The 20,599-nt window shown below is 29.5% G+C and overlaps 1 protein-coding gene across 1 annotated transcript; it reads right to left on the minus strand.

Annotated features, from left to right (window-relative positions):
- Nucleotides 1-2,044: 2,044 nt before the first annotated feature.
- Nucleotides 2,045-17,175, minus strand: LOC123305873 (protein FAM13A). The gene is made up of 5 exons (XM_044887710.1): nt 16,946-17,175; nt 12,873-13,599; nt 9,399-10,291; nt 5,277-5,492; nt 2,045-2,530 (listed from the first exon to the last, which is right to left on the minus strand). The coding sequence occupies exons 2-5, from the start codon at nt 13,561-13,563 to the stop codon at nt 2,090-2,092; spliced, it is 2,241 nt and encodes a 746-aa protein (XP_044743645.1). The 5' UTR covers nt 13,564-13,599; nt 16,946-17,175; the 3' UTR covers nt 2,045-2,089.
- Nucleotides 17,176-20,599: the final 3,424 nt, after the last annotated feature.

Here is a 20,599-nt window from a genome sequence, read left to right on the forward strand (position 1 = left end):
CAAGTTTTATATAATAAAATATTGATTTTTTATTTGTATTATTCCTTGTTTGAAAATGTTAACTGATAAGTTATGAAGATATTATTATTTAGTGATCTGTATTTAAATATTTATTAATGTATAAAAACAAAAAAATCTACTTAATAACTTTTATTGCAATTTATTGAAAAATTTCGAACAGCCGTCTTTATATTCTTAACTTACGCAAATCTGACTGATACGAGCGAGATGTTAATCATCTTCTGAAAGTGATATATAGGAAAAACCAATCAGAGTATCAAACATTTTAATTATTCAACAAAATGATTCCATACCAATAGGGTACTTTCGCTAGTGAAAAATAAATTATGAATTTTGATAAAAATTAAAATTTATGTTGAAATAAACTTAAATTTTCTGATTTTGAGTCATAAAAGCACATTATTGTTTTATTATATTAAAATTTAAAGTCGTAAATTTTAATCTGCATATCACGTGACCTAAACACGAGTCGCCATAATGTGACATCATATATCAAAAATAATATGCATTAATTACTAATTTGTTGATGGCTTTCATAGTAATTGTAAATTATGTTACTAACAACTTTATTTATACATACAATAATTACATACACGCCTATTGTTTTTACCAATATTACGTCATCAAAATAGCTGACAGAGTTTTTGCGATAATAAAAAATGTTTAAAATTTAATAAAATTTTTATGGCATGAAAGTGTGTTTATTTTGCCAAAATATATTTTTCTGTGGCTTTTAAATCAACATTTTGAAGTACTTTTTCAAACATAGTAGAATACCCTATAAATAATATCAGGATCCTTCCATCTATCAAACCAGGACCTTATCAAATAAGAAAAAATGACTGATGATTTTTCCACTGAATTTATGATTTGAGTAAATTTAGAAATATAATTCCAATGCGAAAATTTAAATGCTCAATTAAATACTATTGAAAATTATGCCAGACTGAAACAAAAATAAATTTTGGTTTCCATTTTTGATGATGAATATTTATTGGACTTAGCGAAAAGTGAGAGTAATATTTGTTTATATCTACCTTAGTTTCGAGGTATCGAAGCCTGGAGATATAGAAATCATTATTTTAGAATAACTATGATCCGTGCGTTACTTTGCACCCCCAAGTAGGCAAACGTACGTCATATAAATTACGAATATCATAAAATAAAAAATCAGTTTTAATCTTGGATACGTTCCCTTGATGATTATTGTTACTAATTTTCGTTAATTTTTTAATTTGAATAATGAGATAGATGTAAAGTATTTAATTTTATTAATAAACAATACTTTCACCATATTTTAACTCGCAAAGCAAATTTGTTTTGTGATTTGGCAGCCCAAATAATTTTAAAAAATTATTCTGGAACCTAAAAATTTTGTGAGTATTTAGTAATGAAATTTATGAGTGTTTTGTAAGTATCACAATTATTTTGTTATAAATTATTGAAACTTCCTCATCAAATAACTTTTCCAAATATCAATTGATCAACTTATGATTAATTCTCCGTAAAATAATGTATTATAGAGCAAAACAATTAAAAGTTATGAATTTCCTGATATGTTTAATATAAATTTTGTTTGAAATTTTAACAATCTAAAAACAATTTTATATATATGTGGACGGACAGTTTTCATAAGTATCTCCTCTCTTCTATTCAATACAAAACACTTAAATTGAAAATTTTCACATTGGAATTTTCGGCGATGCATTTTTTTTTACTTAAATACTAAAAATTTAAAACCAATAATATATTGGGTAAGTCGAGTACTTTGTCGATATAAAAAATCAACAATTAATTAAACTTTGAATAAAATATATTTAATAAATTGTAATAATCATTACGATCATACATAATAATTATTTTAAAAAACGAAAAAAAAGAAGAAATTAATAAACAAATAAATAACGAATAAAACAAAAATTCACACAAAAATGTCTTTTCAAAAATTATAAAAATTACCTTTATAATGAAGACATTTGGTGAAATATGAAATTTAGAATAAAGATTTTTTTAATAAATATATTATATGTATATAAACAGATTATAAAATTCGTAAAATAATCACAATTTATGTTCCATTCTTATTTTGTCGTTTTTTTTCTATAAGTATTTCAATTAATTTTAATTTCCCTTTTAATTGTTTATAAATGAAATAAGTACTTTCCATTGATGACCGTTCATCTTTCTGTAATTTTCGACCAGTTTTCATTTCAAATTCATGTTCGTGTTCTTTTAATGAGCGTCGTGTTTGTTTCTTTTCTTCGCGTGTTAACCGTTGTTGTTCCAGTAATTCATCTAATGATAAAGCGTGTAAGTTTTCATTGACAGATGAGGTGTCTGTATCACTACTGTCCATACTACCACCAGGTGTATTCGAAGGAGAATCCTCGTCATCATTGTCATTATCATCGCCATCGCGATCATTTTCTTGAATTGGTGTTGATACGAAATTCATTGTTTCATGTTCTAATATTGTACCCAATTCTGTAATACTGTTATTTAGTTTTGCCTAAAACAAAAGACAAGTGTTAGTGGTCGATGTCAAAATATCATTTTGGTATCGATTTTAAGGCAACTTGGTGAATCTAGTTTAAAATTTATCTAGTTAGAATATGTCTTTTACAAAATTTAAAATGGCAGATTCAATATAGCAGAAAAGCAAACGTGGACTAAAATGGTCACTGAAAGATTTTCGAGATAGCTGATCCCAATTCTGGTGTGACATATAGAAAGTAAGAACAAAATGCAGTTTTTTAAAGGAAAATAAACAAGGAAAGTAGATTAAAATCTCCACTCAGATATTTTTGAGGTCGCTGATCATCATTTTGAAGTGAAAATTCAAAATGGCAATTCTACTATGGCTATTCAATAAACTAAATTATTTAATTGTATATCGAAATATGAGGAAATACACGGTAAAAAAATTTAAGATTATGTGAGCATATAAGCAGCATAATTGCCAACATATTTCAGCATAATTTCTGAAAATTGGGAGCTAGGGTTTTTTGAGTCATTGAATCAAAATTTAATATTAGTTTTATGTTTTTCGTATTTAAAAAGGGATACCTAAAATCAAAATTATATTTAGATAGGGGGACGTTATACTCTACTGTAAATATGACCAGTCCTTAATCACAAAACTAAAGGGTGAAGTTTGGGTAAAGTATCGTATAGTATTTAAGAGAGGTGACCCTCAAACAAAGGCTGAAATAGCTAAAAATAAAAAATTTCTGAAAATCGGTATCTTGGAGTTTTTTAATAATATTAATTTGTTTCTGTGAGTGGGTTTGTTTCAAAAATTTTTGGGGACCCCTAAAAGCTAGCTACGCTACAGCTGTTATGCTATTTACAACGATGTATTATAAAAGGTAAGATTCCATTTGAAAATTTTTCCTCCGTCTCCACAATCTTAGGGTTTGAGGGTAGATAAAGAACAAAAATAGGCATCACAATTTTTGTTGAAAGAGAATTTCAACATTCCCATCTTTTATACAGGCACTAAACTAAAATATATAAAATTACAAAAGATAATGAAGTTTTAAGCGTCATATTCTAAGAAATATTGTGTAATATATGTATAATGTATAAACATCTTTATAGATAAGCACACACACTGAAAATATTATGCTATTTAGAGACCATACACACATTGAAAAAGAGTGTATTTTTCAAATTCATCCTACCACCATTAAATATATCATTTTTAAGTGTTGCATATTTTTTGTCCACAAAATACATCAAATCCAAAAACTGCAAAAGAATTTTCTTAGAAATTTATTTTATATATCGCTCTGTTCTTATAATGTGGTAGCTTTAGGGCACTATAATAAAATACAGTCAAACCTGGATAAAGGACAAAATTCCTCTTGGTCGAGGGATTATGATAGAGCGGTTTTTCGGGGTTTAATCTCATCGTCTAGACTTCTTCGATCATGATATTTTAGCAGCAAGTGAAATTTTTTATTTTTTTTATGCCGAAATTGTGCCTCGAAAAAAGTGAATTTTTGGGATGGAGAAATACTCGATTTTAATGGGATCATAGCCGTCGATTCACGAAAGATAAAAATTTTTTTAAATGTTATTTGTAAGCATTTATTAGTAACGTGTGCAATTTTCAGAGCTCTACGACCACCCATCCCAAACAAATGCACTTTTTCGTTTCCCGATTTCAGCATCAAAAATTAAAAAATTTCACTTGCTACTAAAATATCATAATCGAAGAAGTCTAGACGATTAAGAGATTAAACCCCGAAAAACTATACTACCATAATCCCTCGACTGAAGACTTCTGAATCTATTACTCATAACTTCACTCAACTTTAAAATCGAAAAACAAAGAAAGTTATAAGCAAATGTAAAAACGACTATTTTCGCTCATTTTGCAATTTTTTTGGCATCTACGCATCCAAATTGGACCACAGACGTCAATCGATAGGTTTTTTTGAGATCTAGAACTTTCCCATTTATTTTTTTTGCATTGGACGTCAACTTTTTTTTAATCGTAAGAAAACCGGTTTTTTGACTTTTGAGAATTTTTTCGATTAAATTAGTCATTGATTAGCTGTAAACAAAAAACGCTATGATTTTTGGCTTGTTTTATTCTATAACAACGTATTTTTTGTTTTCTGTTAGCAATTATGTCAACCGTTTCACAGTTCATACTATTTTTGTGTTAGAATTTCAATATTTCATTTCTCGGTCAATTTTCAGGAAAAAATTTTGGACCAAAATAGATTACCTATTTTCTTTCTGAATAAAGATAATATCGAAAATATTCACCTTTCCAATTTCCAGGTCCCGTCATTTTAATCTTCTAAAAACTCTATATGTGAGAAACAAGAACCTCTATAAGAGAAAGTTGTTTTTGTTTCTTCGGTCGTAGATCTCTGTAACTGAGACTACATTATTTACCTGTACCTCTATAAGCGGATATCGAGCGTACTTAACATATGCTATGTATGATCACCCATTCTTCAGTTTCGTGGAATTGATTAAAATTGTTTTTTCTCAAAACCTATATACATAACTAAAAAAAAACCACTCCGATACCTGCATAAGCGACAAACTGGTTTGGTGAGAAACCTTCATAAGCGAAAAAGATTGCGGTACCTTAAACTCCCGCTAATCCAGATTCGACTGTATTAAGGCCTCTTAAAATAAAACTACTATAAAAGTTGAACTTGAACTCTTATATTACCAGGAGGGACTTTTCACAGCTCTTCTACTATTTTTAAAAATAATTTAAAAAAACTTACATTTGTAGTTCTAGCAACAATACGTTTTAGTATTCGATATCTGTCATACAATGGACGTACAACATCCCGATCTTCTTTGCTAACTGGCCTGCCATGAATTGATTCCAAATGTAACAATGCTTTTTGAACAGCTATTTTTTCATCAATCAATTGTTCATCATTCATTTGATTGATTTCTTCATTTCGATTTGCATGCTGTCTTTTCTCAGACAAACGCTGCAATGAATGGGGTAATACAAGTTTGAAAAAATTCCCTGCTGTTTGAAGTTAGAAAAACAAATATTAGAAAATAATAAAATACAAAAACATAAATTAACGAAACCAAACTTTAAAAAAATAAATAAATATTATTCATAAACACAAAAATTTAGTTTTGTAAGTACATTCTCTGAAAGAAAATGCGGCTGCCACCTCTTCAATTCGAAATATCAGATAATTTAAATTCTTTTTCCGTAGCATTTTTTGCACTTGCCACCCACAATGAGCGTATAACTAATCAAAACTAACAACTTGACAAAGTTTTGTCCCCAATTTTTTATTGTTTTATGCAAGTGCAAAATACCTGAGATCGACAAAAAACTCTAATTCTATGAACAAAACACAACATGTTGACCGAAATAAAATATCCATATGATCTTTTGTTGAGCAGAAAAAAAAAACCAACTTTTAACCCTTAATTTTTTTATAAAAATTGAATGGTAAAAGATAAAAGATCGCGACTAATGTTAAATGACGCATTATTTTAAAATCTTCATTCTTCTAAAATCTTCGCCGCGACGAAGTCGTGGTTTTATCAATCTTTTCGTGGTTTTTATTCAACGCATTTTTAAATAAAAATAATCAATAAAATTGCTTTAGTTTTCTAACAAAAGTTTATCAGACTCGACAACAAGGTTTAAACACTAGCGGTGGTTATACAATACAATGCGCTTTTTCAAAGCAGACGCTATCTTTGTACATTTACCAATCAAAAAATAACTTAACCAAAACTTGCAGAGTTTGATGAGAGACATCATGAACGGACATCATATTGGACCAAGTTCTCCGCGTTGCTTTAATAGTCAATTTAGATTCTAAACGTTAAGAGATAGAATAACACTTTAAATAAGAAAGTTGATCCTCATTCAAAAACTAACATTTTTTATTTAAAACATTTTTTCGAAAATCGTTAGCTTTCGGAGGAAATGCGACTTAAAAATATGTCATTATTGCATTTAATCGAAATAAAATACGGTAGCTTTAGAAAATTTTTTTACATAAAAGGTACCAAAGACTATGAAGGTCAATTGTCTGTGTTAATAAAATATAAGCTCAGTTAAATTTTCAAGATCATTTGAAATTAAAGGTCTTATGACCTTGAAACTAATGTCCTCTATTGCCCTTGACAACTAACGGCTAAAGCATTTTTATGTAGATAGCGTGTTTTCTTTCGATTAATTGCCATAATGACATATTTCTCCGCAAGCTAACGATTTTCGAAAAAAATGTTAATTTTTGTATGAGAATCAATTTTCTAATTTAAAGTGTTATTCTATCTATTACCGTTTATAATCTAAATTGACTATTAAAGCAACTCGGAGATCTAGGTCCAATCTGATTTCAGAACATAATGCGCCCATTAAACTCCAAAATCAGCTATTGGCCATAATAGATTAAAATTGTCCACCATGTATACATTAATTGATTAATGTATTTTTTCTTTAATAAGAAACATACGGTGGGTGCTAAATTTAGAGAGATAGCACCCGCTTTACAAGTGATGGCAACAACGCGTCTTATCGGATAATCACGGTTGTTGTCGCTAAAAAAAAGTCGTTAGATGTGAAAAACATTCGTGATTAATTTTTGTTAAATCTTTGAATCAAAGTTAATGCTTCCGCTTTTGAAAAGTACTAGAGGTGACAGCTTTAATAGAAAGTGAACAAAAATAAAAATTTGTGAAAATATTAAAAACAATGTAGATAAATGAATGTTGTACGACTTCGAGCGTTAGTTTGTGTAGTCCACATATGTAATACTTCTATATGGTTAGCCGACCATTTGAGCCCGTAAGAGGAACAGTCACAGGAAGAGTGAGATGTATCTATAATAGGTAGTTTTTATATAATAAAAAGAAATGTTTGTATGCAGATAGACGTATTTATATGAATGTGTTGGTAAAAATAATAAACATGAGAGAGAAACAATTGTCTGCACTGCTCGAAATTCGCCGGACCTCTTTCTCGGCTGGCCATATAGGAGTATTACATATATGGTGTAACCCCATTATAAATATTAAATACATTTAATAGAGAAGATGCATGCAGCGGGTTTTATTTTATTTTATTTTATTAAAAGCCTTGCAGAATGGCATGTTAAATAATTTTCGAAACCTATTTTATTTTATAAATAGACCCTTAATTAATACGAAAAGATTATTTTTATTAAACGTCACAAAGCATATATAATCTTACAAAACTATTATTATTTGTGTATAAATTTATAGAACTTGATTTCATTTATCGAAAAAGACAAATATTTTTCTTCATAGAAATTTAGAGAAATCGGATTTCGTTTTCTTTTAAAATATGATTAAAGTGGTCGTTTTTGGATATTAATAAAATCCAGAAATTATTAAGAATTATGCATTTTTTTATTAGTCACGCTATCTAGATAGTGTATGACTTCGGAAACTGTACCTAGGTTCCGATAACTTAAAAATTAAGGTAAATTTTGAAAAATTTTACCTTTCCTTAAGTCAGTTTTTTCACAATAAGAAAGTCGTAATATTCTAATAATTTTAGTTTTAAATCTTAATTTTTTCGCTTGATAAATTGGTTTAAATACCGAAAAATATTATTTTTTATTTAAAATCGGCAGTTTTTTATAAATCTCGAACTGGAAAAACTCCGCCCATTTCCAATCAAATGCGATTAAGCAGGTAATTTTGCCTTTAATTTTTTTTTGGTTTAAAATTTATATTTTTAATGAAATGATGCCCCATTTATTATACAGGTTGCTTTTTTAGGTTGACATATGCTTGAAATTCGAAAAATAACTTTTATTGATAAAAATTATTCAAGCAAATAATATATACAAGTTAATTTAAAAAACTCCCGAACAATTTTTCGGGTACGGAAACCTAAACTCGCAATTGAAACATATCTAAAAACACCCTTGTTTAAATAATCTTTTTCCTTAAAGGCTTTTCCAACTGAACCGATTTTGAAGATCAGCGCCAATTTTTTAGATTTTTCGAGTAACGAACTCTAAACTCGAGCTTGACATAGATAAGAACCCTCTCCATTAAATTACCTTTCAAACGAAATAAAAAAAATCAAAATCATTTCATTCGTTTAGGCGCTACGATGCCACAGACAGACGGACAGATAGGCACACACGCACATAGCGGTCAAACATATATCACCCTTTTTTTTTAGTACGGGGGTTAAAAATAATTTGGTGTTTGGGTTTTCAAGATCAGTCTATTCCATAACTGATAATCGATAGATGAACTTTTTCAATCAGAAAGTTGTTATTGATTAAAAAAGTAATATTTTTTCGCAAACCGTACAGTTTAGATAAAAACGGACTGGCATGTTTTACCCAAAATTGTTTTTTCGTATAATTGTTTCTGCGAAATATACTCTTCGAAAAAAAATTTCCAATAAATCCAAAACAAGTGGTTCGTTTTTCTATAAAGATCAATTAAGTTCAATAAAATTTTTACTATCAATTACTGTCTAAACTATTCGGTTTACAAAAAAAATTTTCAAACGAAAAATGTTAACTTATTTATAAAGAACAATTTTGTAATTTAAAGCGTTTATCTAATGATTGTTAGTTATGAATCAGAGTGACGTTTTAATTGAACCTGAAAACTTTGATCGAATTCGATGTCGGTCTAAGATGTGCGCCTTTGAAACTAAAATTCTTTGTTTGAAGAATTTTCCCCAATTAAATTTATTTATCGAGTTTCAAGCATATGTTAACTTAAAAAAGACAGTATATATTTTTCTAAATTAATGGGAAAATTTTTGTTTACAAAACCGTTGGAGGAATTTTACCCAATGTGACTAAATAGAGTTAAGCAAACATAATTGATAAATAAAACAAAAACTATGCAATACAAATATTATTTACCTTTTGCACTTCAACCAAGGTTTCTTTCAACATATCCACTCGTTTCCTAGGATTTGCTTCCTCACCTGTAGAGGCAGACACTGTTACTTCATAGCAGTCTTGTGAATCATTACGTCGATGGCTAATACTAATAATTGATGTATTATTTTTCAAACATTTTAACTCTTTCTTTAATTTATTCAAATCTTGCATATAGCCACGTACTTTTTTATCCATCCAAACTTTATTATCCAATTCAGTAGCACCGTTATTAGTTTCCTCTAATTTTTTCAATTTTTTCTTTATACTATTTATTTGCTTTTGTATTTGTCGAATTCGAGCTTCAACCGGATTTATTGGTGTATTTTCTATAGATTTTTTTGATTGCATCGGTATAAATGGTTCTAAATACACTTTGCGTGACATGATTAACGAATTACGTGGTGACAACAACATTGGACAAGGCGGAGCTGAAGGTGGATGTTGATTAGAACTAGATATTTCTTCTTCTATAAATAAATAGTTTGAACAGATTGGTTCTGAACTATCAATTTGCTCATGTAAAGTATTCAGATCTAAAGGAAGTTCGGCTTCAGATTTAGATAATTTTGGTGATGATTTAGTTGTATCATTGTCCAAAATTTCATTACCGTTTAATTTACTCTCGCCATCATTACTGACTTTATTGATTTTTTGATCTTTTAATGTTTTTCGTTTTTTTATTCCAGATGTTACAATTTTGCTTCGACCTCGTGGTGCTAGAGGTCGTGAAAAACGTTCACTAGTACGTCGCTTTTCATGTTCTGTTTCAAAATCAGACAAAAATTTTTGTTCATTGAAAAAACGATTTTTAGGGTCTCGATTTGGTGATACCTTGTTTGGTGAATGTCTTCGATCTTGCAATGGTGTAGAATCTAAAATAGAAAACATATAGCTGAGATAAATTACAAATAAAATATGGCAAACCTCAGAACACGGTTATAACAGGTGCATTTAGTTAACTCCTTTTTTTTTCATTTTAAAGATCATTTATAAAAACTTATACCTTCAACCGGTTTAAGCTAACATAGAAATTTTAGGAATAAAAAAAAGAGTAAATTTTAATGGAGATGGTAATTAAGTTTTTTATCTTTAAATAATCGAAGTATTAAAATCGAAAAATGACCAAAAGCTCGGAATTTAAAAGTACACCTGTTTTTTGTGGGAGCGGGTGCAAACTGTTCGTACGAGGATGTAGAAAAAAGTCAGTTTGGTCAGAAGGTATGGTTTTTAAATGCCACAATTCAAATGAAAATGAAATGCTTTTAATGTTCAAATGAAAAATTAAAAATGACATAGTTGCATTTTTATTTAAAAATCTTGAGGATCAGTTATTTATTGTTGTAGTACATAGCATCTAACGGACCGTCATCAGTATCGAAACATACCACATCGTTGTCGGTTACAGTAATGACATTTTCAGCATTTTTTACCGTGGGGACGAGTATTAGATAATTTTCTTTCCATTTCCAATCTGTTGGCATTATTATTTTCTTTCTTTACTTGCGTCAAAACAAAAAAAACTTTCTTTAACACTAGGTCATTATGAATTTTCCGATTTCTAAATTAAAACAGTGATCAGCGCCCTCAATAACTCTACAGGAGAAAATTTTAATTCACTTTTGTTGTTTACTCTTATTAAAAATGATAATTTTCTTTTAGCAATCGATATAGATTCTGAACTAGAGCTATTCACGAGTATTTTAAGACCAAAACCACGGCGATCCGTCAACTTCCCATAAAATCGGTACAGAAGAGTTATTTTCATCTAAAATTAATCATTTATCTAGAGATTTTTTTTAAATCTGAACGGATCTTTAAGTTGAGATTGATTTAATTCTTGGATAGCAGCATTTGAAGAAAATGAATATATGTGTGGATTATGGCACGCAAAATACAAAAAAATAAAAAATGTTTTTTTAACGAAAATCTTTTGAAAAAAAAATTGCACATTTCACAAAAAAGTTGTATTCGAAATGTTAAAAAAATTTTTTTTTAATGGCCTTGCCTGCATGCAGGCCCGTGCGAACGATTTGGACCCCCCAAACCCCTCCCATTGAGAATCTGTCCACATAAATTTTGAATTAACAATATAGTCTTGTAAATGCACTTATTTATGAAACACATTTTCACTAACGAATCAGATATCCATATACATGCATATTTTAAGCTCGGTATATTCTTTGACTTTGTCTTTGAGCCGAGGACTTCAAACTAAAAAGGATTTTAGCGAGGCTATCGAACTGGCTGTTGCTGCGAAAAATATGTTGATTGAAAGAAGAGAATACAACATAGAGCGGAAGCTGAGGTTCACGTCATAACAGACTCAACGTCGTACAACAATATACAGACTGATTCAGTTGAAGATTATAGATACATTTTGAATCATCGCAATATTTTATCAAATTTTGCTTGTCTTTTTCTCAACAAAATGAAAAATTTAGATGAAAACTCTTGCTCGACTTTTTGAATTAGAATATTCAATTTTGCACAATGATTCCCGTGACATATGAATCGAAGAAGTTCAATTTTGTCCGAAAACGCATTTCCGGGTAACAACAATTCAATCGAAGCACACGATATTTGCAATAAAGATGCGTTTTCGAATTTCTACCAAATGTTTCACGTTCTTGCAGTTTTGTCTGTGACAACAGCGACGAGTGAACACTCTTCTTTAAACTTGCGTCTCAAAACATACCTTAATGTAGAGGCCAATACACATAGAGTTTTGGAGTAGTTTTGCAAGTTTTTTCTGTACCTTTCAAAATTAACTTATTGAAAAATAGTGACTGAATATATCATTTTGACTTAATCAAACGTTCTCTTACTCGGAAAAAATAATATCTTGTTTTTATTGACTTTATAATCTACCATGGTGAACAAAACTTTGATCCCTTCCCTCGGCTATTTCCTGCACACGGGCCTACCTGCAGTTACCATGCAGGAGCTATTGCTTTTGTAATTATACCCGAAATTATACATTCAATTTGAAAATCAACTTGATCAAGGCAACTCCAAAAAGTTTTGAGATTGCCTTGCTCCGCTTTGGCAGACCGTGTTCATAAAAACTTTACTAGTGCAGTGAAATCAGGGTCGAAATATTAATTTTTTTGATAATGAACCGATTTTGATCTAGCACGGCTTATTTTGTTCGTAATTAAATTTAGATAAAACCCTTAAATTAGTTAGTGACAATTTCTCACCCTCTTTTCGCTTATTCGACTTTTATGCCCCATAGTTCCCGAGACGAATTAAAAATATAAATGAGGAAGAAAATACCATTCATGGGGTTTTTAGGGTCGCTGAATTCGAATTTTATAATAAAAAAATATGAAAATTCAAAATGGCGGGAGAAAAGTTTAATTCAATTCAGTTTTAAACCGAAATACTTATTTCGACCCCTGATAATAAAAAACACAGTTAAAATAAATATATTAAGAAAATTTTATTATTTACCTTCATAATCAACTTTAATTTCCTGTACGGATGCATGCTGCGGATGATGTTTCGGACTAGAATTTTCAATGTCACTTTCAACTTGTTGTGTTAAAATTTTCTTTTTAAAATCCTCATGACTGGATACACGACGTATATCTTTTAAATGGCTGATTTCTTTATTGACGATAGTATGTAAAGGACGTTCTTCAGAATTCGATCGTATTAATTTACGTTCTTGGTCCTCGGACGGACTGATTATTTCATGATGTTCTTTACGTTTTCGTATGTTGATCGGTGATGTCTCACAATTCTTATTTAATTCAACAAGTTTAGTTAATTTTAATCCAATTTGTGGTGATGTATTATTGTCAGATACATTTTGTTTTAACTCATTTTGATTGAGATGTGATCGATCTCTCTCTTGAGATCGATCACGTTTCCGTGTTGATTTCTTAGTTGATTCCATGCCAATATTTGGTGTTGTTTTATCAATGGTGGTGGTATCTTGTTGTGATCGTCCTAATGATAATGTACCACTTAATATACGTTTCACTTTTGCAAATCGACTCTCTGTTAAACGTTTATCTTTTTTTGTTTTATATATTGCTACGGCTGTACTTTTTTGGTCACATTCACTACTTTGGCAATATTCATCGTCGTTGGTGGGTGTTGTTTGTGTTGGAGTTGTTGGATCAACAGGACGCCTCATTGCTTCTCTAGGATCTTTATTGATTGTTGTGCTGCACTGTAAATAAAATTTAATAAAATTTACCTATTTAGTCTTTATTTAGAAATTTAATTCCCCGATAATATAACTATAATCAGTTTTTTCGAATTAAAAGAACGGTCAATTTGGCTGAAATTGTGAAATGTTATAGATCTCGATATTCTCATCAAAAGTTATCATTGGCCCAAAGTGATCCTATGGATAGTTTTAGAGATATACAGGCGGGAAGTTTGGGATATTGGCTATGGGCTTAAGTTAATGTAAACTGGGTCCCAATCGATTTGGCTGAAATTGTAAAGCAACCTCAAGATTCGGGTGTTGTATTTCCAAAACCACATTGCGAAAATAAGCCTTTTTAGATTGACCTTGATACAACCTTGACTTGACCTCTAAATAATTTCAGGGCATAAGTGATTTTCCAATCTTGGCCACTCCAAAAACCCAGCAATTTTTGAATACTAATACCAGAGACTCAGAAATGGTAGCACAAACCCATAACCAATTTGATACACTTCTCCCCTGCATATCTCTGAAACTATCCATAGGATCACTTTGGGTCAATGCAAACATTTGATCGGATTGTCGAGATCTATAACATTTCACAATTTTAACTAAATCGAGCGGGGTCCAATTTACAATAACTCAAGCCCATAGCCAATATCACAAACTTCCCCACCTCCTGTATATCTCCGAAACTATCCATAAAATCACTTCGAGCCAATTATAAATTTTGATCAAAATGTCGAGATCTATAACATTTCACAATTTCAGCCAAATCGACCGGTATCCAATTTATATTTAATTTGTGCGGAGTCCTTTTTAACAATTAAATGACAAAGTTTGTATTTGTACTACTAACATAAACAGTAATTATTGCAGTATGTTTAATTTGAACACTTCCCGATCTAATTGTAAATATAAAATATTTAACAATTAAATTAATACTTCTTAAAGTAAATACTAAATAAATTATGTACTAAATAAATTATGAATAGTTTCCTGAAACATTATTATTAAGTTATGGTATTTTATACCATTAGCAGAACGTCATTTTTATACCCTGTATAAATTTATGAAATATACAGAGTGCTACTTAAGTTGGCTACATATGGAAAACTTATTTATTAAAAAAGGTTTCCGAAAAAAAGTTATTCTTTATAAAAGTCTTTGCTTTCAAAAATATTAACATTCAGCTATTCACTCTTGACATCGAATGACAAGGTGTCCTCAAATTGAAAAAATCGACAGGAATGATAATAATTCTTTAGAAATGTTTGACTATTTTGAACAGATAATAAGGGAAACGATTCAAGAAATCACTACCGAGATATGTAGGAGTTTTAACACTATTGTAAAAGAACAATTACATGTATAGACTAGTAAGAATTTCAGAAAATCGAACTTTTAGAAACATTTTATATTACTTTTGGGCAAAAAGTCTTTTCCCCCTATTTCGATCCTGCTGAATCAGAATATGCCGGTTGCTCAACCGAAATCTCGATCGGAAGTGAGATATTCAAGATGGCGGTCAGATTTTTGCCTCTTTTTTTAGTTTTCTCAATATAAGTCGAAAACTATGGATTTTTTTTAGAAAATGTTTTCTTTATGTTTTTAAAAATAAAAGAAGAAAATTGCTACAATTTCAAATCAAAATCAGCTCTGTAAGTTTAATACTTACTGAGATACAGCTCTCAAAAAATAGGCAATTTTTTCGAAAAAAGTGAAATTTTCATACTTGGTCTATTTTCGACTCAGATATCGAGGAAAATACTTATTTTATGGGTGAAATCATGGGAAAAGTTGTTAAAGCAAATATAATTGGCTTTAACATAAGCAAAGAACGATGTCTCTAGGCCATATCGTTCACTCACAAATCTTAAAAATCCAAAAAAAAGAGAAAACTGCATTTTTCGCCAATTTGCTGTGTTTAGTTCTCATAATGATTTGAAGGTAGTTTGAAAGGATAAATCATATACATACACAATAGTCCAGAAGCGAATCGCAAAATAACTTGTCTTATCGATAATAGAAGTGTTGTGGGGCACCCGGTAGGAACTATGTTCCTTTCGTTTTAAATTATGTATTCTCGTTATTATCTGTTCTAAATGGTCTACATTTCTAAACAACCATTAACATTCCTGTCGAACTTTTCATACAAAATTTTTCCTAAACGTGATAATAAAAAAGTTTTCAATGTGTAGCCAACGTAAGTAGACACTCTGTATATGATCTTTCCATTTTTGTAAAAAAAAAAAAATTAACTAAATTTTTTTTCAAAATCCCAATTGTATACAGAAGTGAACAAAAGTTTTTTTTAAAATATAAGATTTTTATTTTAAGAGATCTGGACATTCAGTTAAAATTAAGAGTTTAATTAATTATTCAACAGATGGAGTTACAGTAAACCGGTGAGTTTTATACCATAAACATTAGGATTTTTGAATAAAATTTTGTTATCACTTTTTAATTTATATGCATTCAATTGTAAATCAGCTAAAATAACAACCCAATTACTGACAGAAGTTCATAGAACTGAAATTTTAAACGATATGATACTCACACAACATTGATTCAGTCAATATAGACGAAAAAAAGGCCGGACCTGGAAAAAATTACAATACTGACTCTGAGGTTATAGATCGTTAGGGGGGCATGTAAATAACTTTAAAAAAAATTAAGAGAATTTTTCGTTCCGCTGTTTTTGAGAAAATCCAAAAAAATGGGGAAAAAAAATTTGGAATGCGTTTTTCTCGGAATCTATTGGTTTAAGGGAAAAGTTTTTCAAATAAAAAATGTAGGAGACATTGTCAGCTACATTTTATGTCATTGGAGCAACGTCATACGAGTTAAATTACAAAAAGCAGGTGGCGTTAAAGTATCAAAAAAGGGTTTTTCACGATTTTCATTAAGAAAAAATGATGTTTTTGTAAAAGTGTAAATGAGAAAGTTGTTTGACTCAAAATTAGCTTCAACTTTTATTTAAACAATTTTTATGAAAAACTTACTTACCCTTTTTTTGATACTTTAACGCCACCTACTTTTTGTAATTTAACTCGTATGACGTTGCTCCAATGACATAAAATGTAGCTGACAGTGTCTTCTACATTTTTTATTTGAAAAACTTTTCCCTTAAATCAATAGATTCCGAGAAAAACACATTCCAAATTTTTTTTCCCCATTTTTTTGGATTTTCTCAAAAACAGCGGAACGAAAAATTCTCTTAATTTTTTTTTAAGTTATTTACATGCCCCCGTAACGATCTATAACCTCAGAGTCAGTATTGTAATTTTTTCCAGTCAAAATGCCAGATTTACTGTACCAATTTTCTTACACACAAAAAGTAAACAAAACAAAAGAAACTTACCAAACAGCCTTTAGCGCAAAACCACACGTTTCCTATTATTATATCAATTTCGATATATTCCGATAAAAATTCAATTGATTTTGTAGAATTGGTTCAATTATTTAAAAAAAATATTATTTTGTCTCAAAAAAAAACGGTTTAATTAATGAATTATTTTAAATGGCAAGACGATAAAACTTAAACGTAGATAAGTAAATAAATATACAGGTAAAAATGAAAAATGATGTCGATAAGAGATCGAAAATGATGTTTTTTCTTTTTTTTTAAATTATAAATTAATATATATATGGTAGGTATATTATTTATGATTGGTTTATGTATGTCGATTTACTATTTAGAAATTAAAAAACAAAAATTAAAAATTATATGTTGTTGAAATGAAATTGATTTTTATTTAACGTTAACGTGTTTAATTGTTTTAAGTTTATTTTCTTCTTAAGATTTATTTTGTTCACGGGTTCATATCCCGATCACGACACATCGCTGAATCTATGGTTGTTTCAAAAAATGTGTTGATACTAGTCGTAATGTAAGCATGGATTTGATCAACAAACACCAATCAAATCCTTGTCTCTTAGACTGTTTATTCGAATTTACATGTGGTCCAATTTTTCATACTTGGCAAACAAAGTTGTTATTATTTTAAGATTTCAAGGGTGACGTAATATTTTATGGAATTTTGTTTAGTAAATATTTTCACGTGCTTATAATTTATCTTCAATTTTCTTCTTTTTCTTTAATCTGAAACAAACAAAACAATCATTTAATAAAAAAAAAATAAATTTATTTATAATAAGACGTGTTCAATTTGGCCTTTAAGGGTCATACTAATAACTTTCTGATTAACTAACTTATTGCATTCATTGATCAATTATTATAAAATTTATTTTATATAGCTTTGCTGATAATTAACATTTTATAAGAGTCTATTTTAGTGTACAATTAAAGTAGTACGCAATAGTGACGTGTACTATTAATGTTAGATATACAACAAGATCCTATAAAGAAAACGCTATAAAATCGGTAGAGAAAATATTTTGGAAAAATTTTAAGGTCCTCTAAGCAATTAAAATCAATTAAGGACCGTTTCTCTAGTAGCACAGGCTATTTATGTAAAATTAGGGTCGAGTATCTAATTTTTTTGAGAACAGTCTGATTATAATCAGATACTACTTATAAGTAGTAACACGGCTCATTTTGTTCGTAATTTAGTTTAGAATAGTCATATTTTTAGAATTTGAAAACAGTAAAAAATAGAAAATATATCTATGTAGAGAGTTTTTGGTGTCGCTGAATTCAAATCCGATCTCAAAAAAATGTAAAAATACAATAAGGTGCCTGGAGTGGCAGTGTTTTTAGCTATGTTTCAAGTGCGATTTTAGGGTTCCGTATCTGAAAGAACTAAAAAATAGGCGACGATTCTCTCCAATTTTATGGAGAGTGAAAAATATTTCAAGTGCTAGTTTAGTGCTGTAAAAATGTTTGTGGATCCAGAAAGAAAAAAGTTCATTGTTCAGTAGCTTGCATTAATTGTTCAAATGGCATATATCGTATAAAATTTTTCACTTTTCAAGTTTCTTTTTTTTTCTGCTGTAATGGATTTTTCAATTTTCCGGCTGTAGATTTGAATTTAGGGACCTCGAAAACCCCGTTAAAGGCACACTTTTCCTCCCGCCGAAAGGCCGCCATATTGTATTGGTTTTTAAACTCTTCTAATTTAAAAAAAATAATGCAAGCACTGATATTCAACACTTTGTATAAAGGATATTTCAGCAATTAACTCAGTCAATAGGGTCTTCTACTATATTTGAAAAAGTACTTCAAAATGTTGATTTTGCTAATAAAAAGCCACCAAAAATTTATTTCGGAAAAATACACACGCTTTCTTGCCAAAAACTTAAATTTAATTTTAACCTTTTTTAAACTGTCAAAAACGCGGACATCCAATTTGGTGACGTCATATTGGTATCATTATACGAAATAACACAGATAAGCACAGTAAGTTATATTTTCAAGCTTCTGTCTAACATGATTATTTTTTCCGATCAGAAAGCGTTAGTAAATGGTGAACGGGCGCATAGCATTTGCTACTTGACTAATCCGCCACTGGTTGCATTTATAAATACAAAAATTCATAACAGCCACTTTAGGCGTAACGTAAGAGATATATGGATTGAAGTTATAAAAAACAAGTGAAAACAAACAATTGACTGAGTTAATTGTTTAAATACCATGCATAGTCAGTGTTGTTTTCTTTATCACATTACACATACAAACATGTGACACATACATAACTGATAATCAAGTATATAGTACATATTATAAAATTTCCGCCTAATTGGCGCCCTCACAGGTAAACAGTGATGTTTACGAAAAAATGTTTCAAACAAAAGTTGTTTAATTTTTGATAAGAAACATTTTTTACATTTAAACTTTTGTTCTATCTCTAACGGTTTATAAGATGGGTCCTACGGACCCAAGACCCAATTGACCTATGATGCTCGTTTACGAACTTGACCTCACTTTTTACGCCCTGAGTACGCTGTAAAAATTTCAGCTCGATATCTTTTTTCGTTTTTGAGTTATCGTGTCCACAGACGGACGGACGGACGGACGGACAACCGGAAATGGACTAATTAGATGATTTAGTGAACACCTATGACAAAATTTTTTTCCTAGCATCATTATTTTTAAGCGTTACAAACTTGGGACTAAACTTAATATACTATGTATATTTCATATATGCATGGTATAAAAATTCCAAATTGCCACTTAAGTTACAAAGCTCCAACCAAAGCAATTTTGTCTCAAAGAAAGTTAAATTAAATCGACTTATTTCGAGTTGCATTCTCAGAGACACCTTGTATAAAATCAGCCAGTGTATAAATGATTGAAATGCCCAAAATCTGTCACTAACTATTAATAAAAATATCAGTCAATAAATTTTAAGAATTGTTTTTAATATAAATTTAATTAAAATAATTACTTTTTAATTGAAACTATTTAATAACAAACATGTTGTAGAAATGAAATCGTAAATATTTTTCTATTAGTTTATAAATTAGTGCTGATTCATTTTTCTATCTAATTGCAGGCCCCATAAAAACAATATATGATGTCATATTATGTTATAGCCTTGAACTAGTGCAAAAGAAACGAAAAAGATTATATAATTAACATACTAAAATATTTTTGTGGTTGACTAGAAAGAAGTTATCAGCATGAGAATACTTTCAAAAAAAAAACAAGATACCAAAATGTTGTTATATAAATAAGACTAGATTCACACCGAAAATGTTTTGTCGTTCTGATATCAGGTTATTTAAGTGACAACTAGATAGACTGTCAGAGTGACAGAAAAAATTAAAAATTTTTAACAGTCTGCCGATGATAGGAGACATATTTTTAGCCATAAGCTACAGAAAAATTTATTAAATAACATGCATAACGCATTAATGCATAGTTAAACATTAATATTTTTTGTTTGTAAACCAAACAGCTTTACAGGGCAAGACTATTCAACACACTAAAAATGAATTGGCAGACGGTTTTCTCATGTACAAACTTTCAACATAATAATATTATTTTTTTAAAAAATTTACTGAACCAAAGAAAATTTTTTTTACAGAAATCCAGAAATGTCAATTTTGCTTA

The sequence above is a fragment of the Chrysoperla carnea genome, chromosome 1 (assembly GCF_905475395.1).
Source record: "Chrysoperla carnea chromosome 1, inChrCarn1.1, whole genome shotgun sequence".
NCBI classification, from domain to species: domain Eukaryota; kingdom Metazoa; phylum Arthropoda; class Insecta; order Neuroptera; family Chrysopidae; genus Chrysoperla; species Chrysoperla carnea.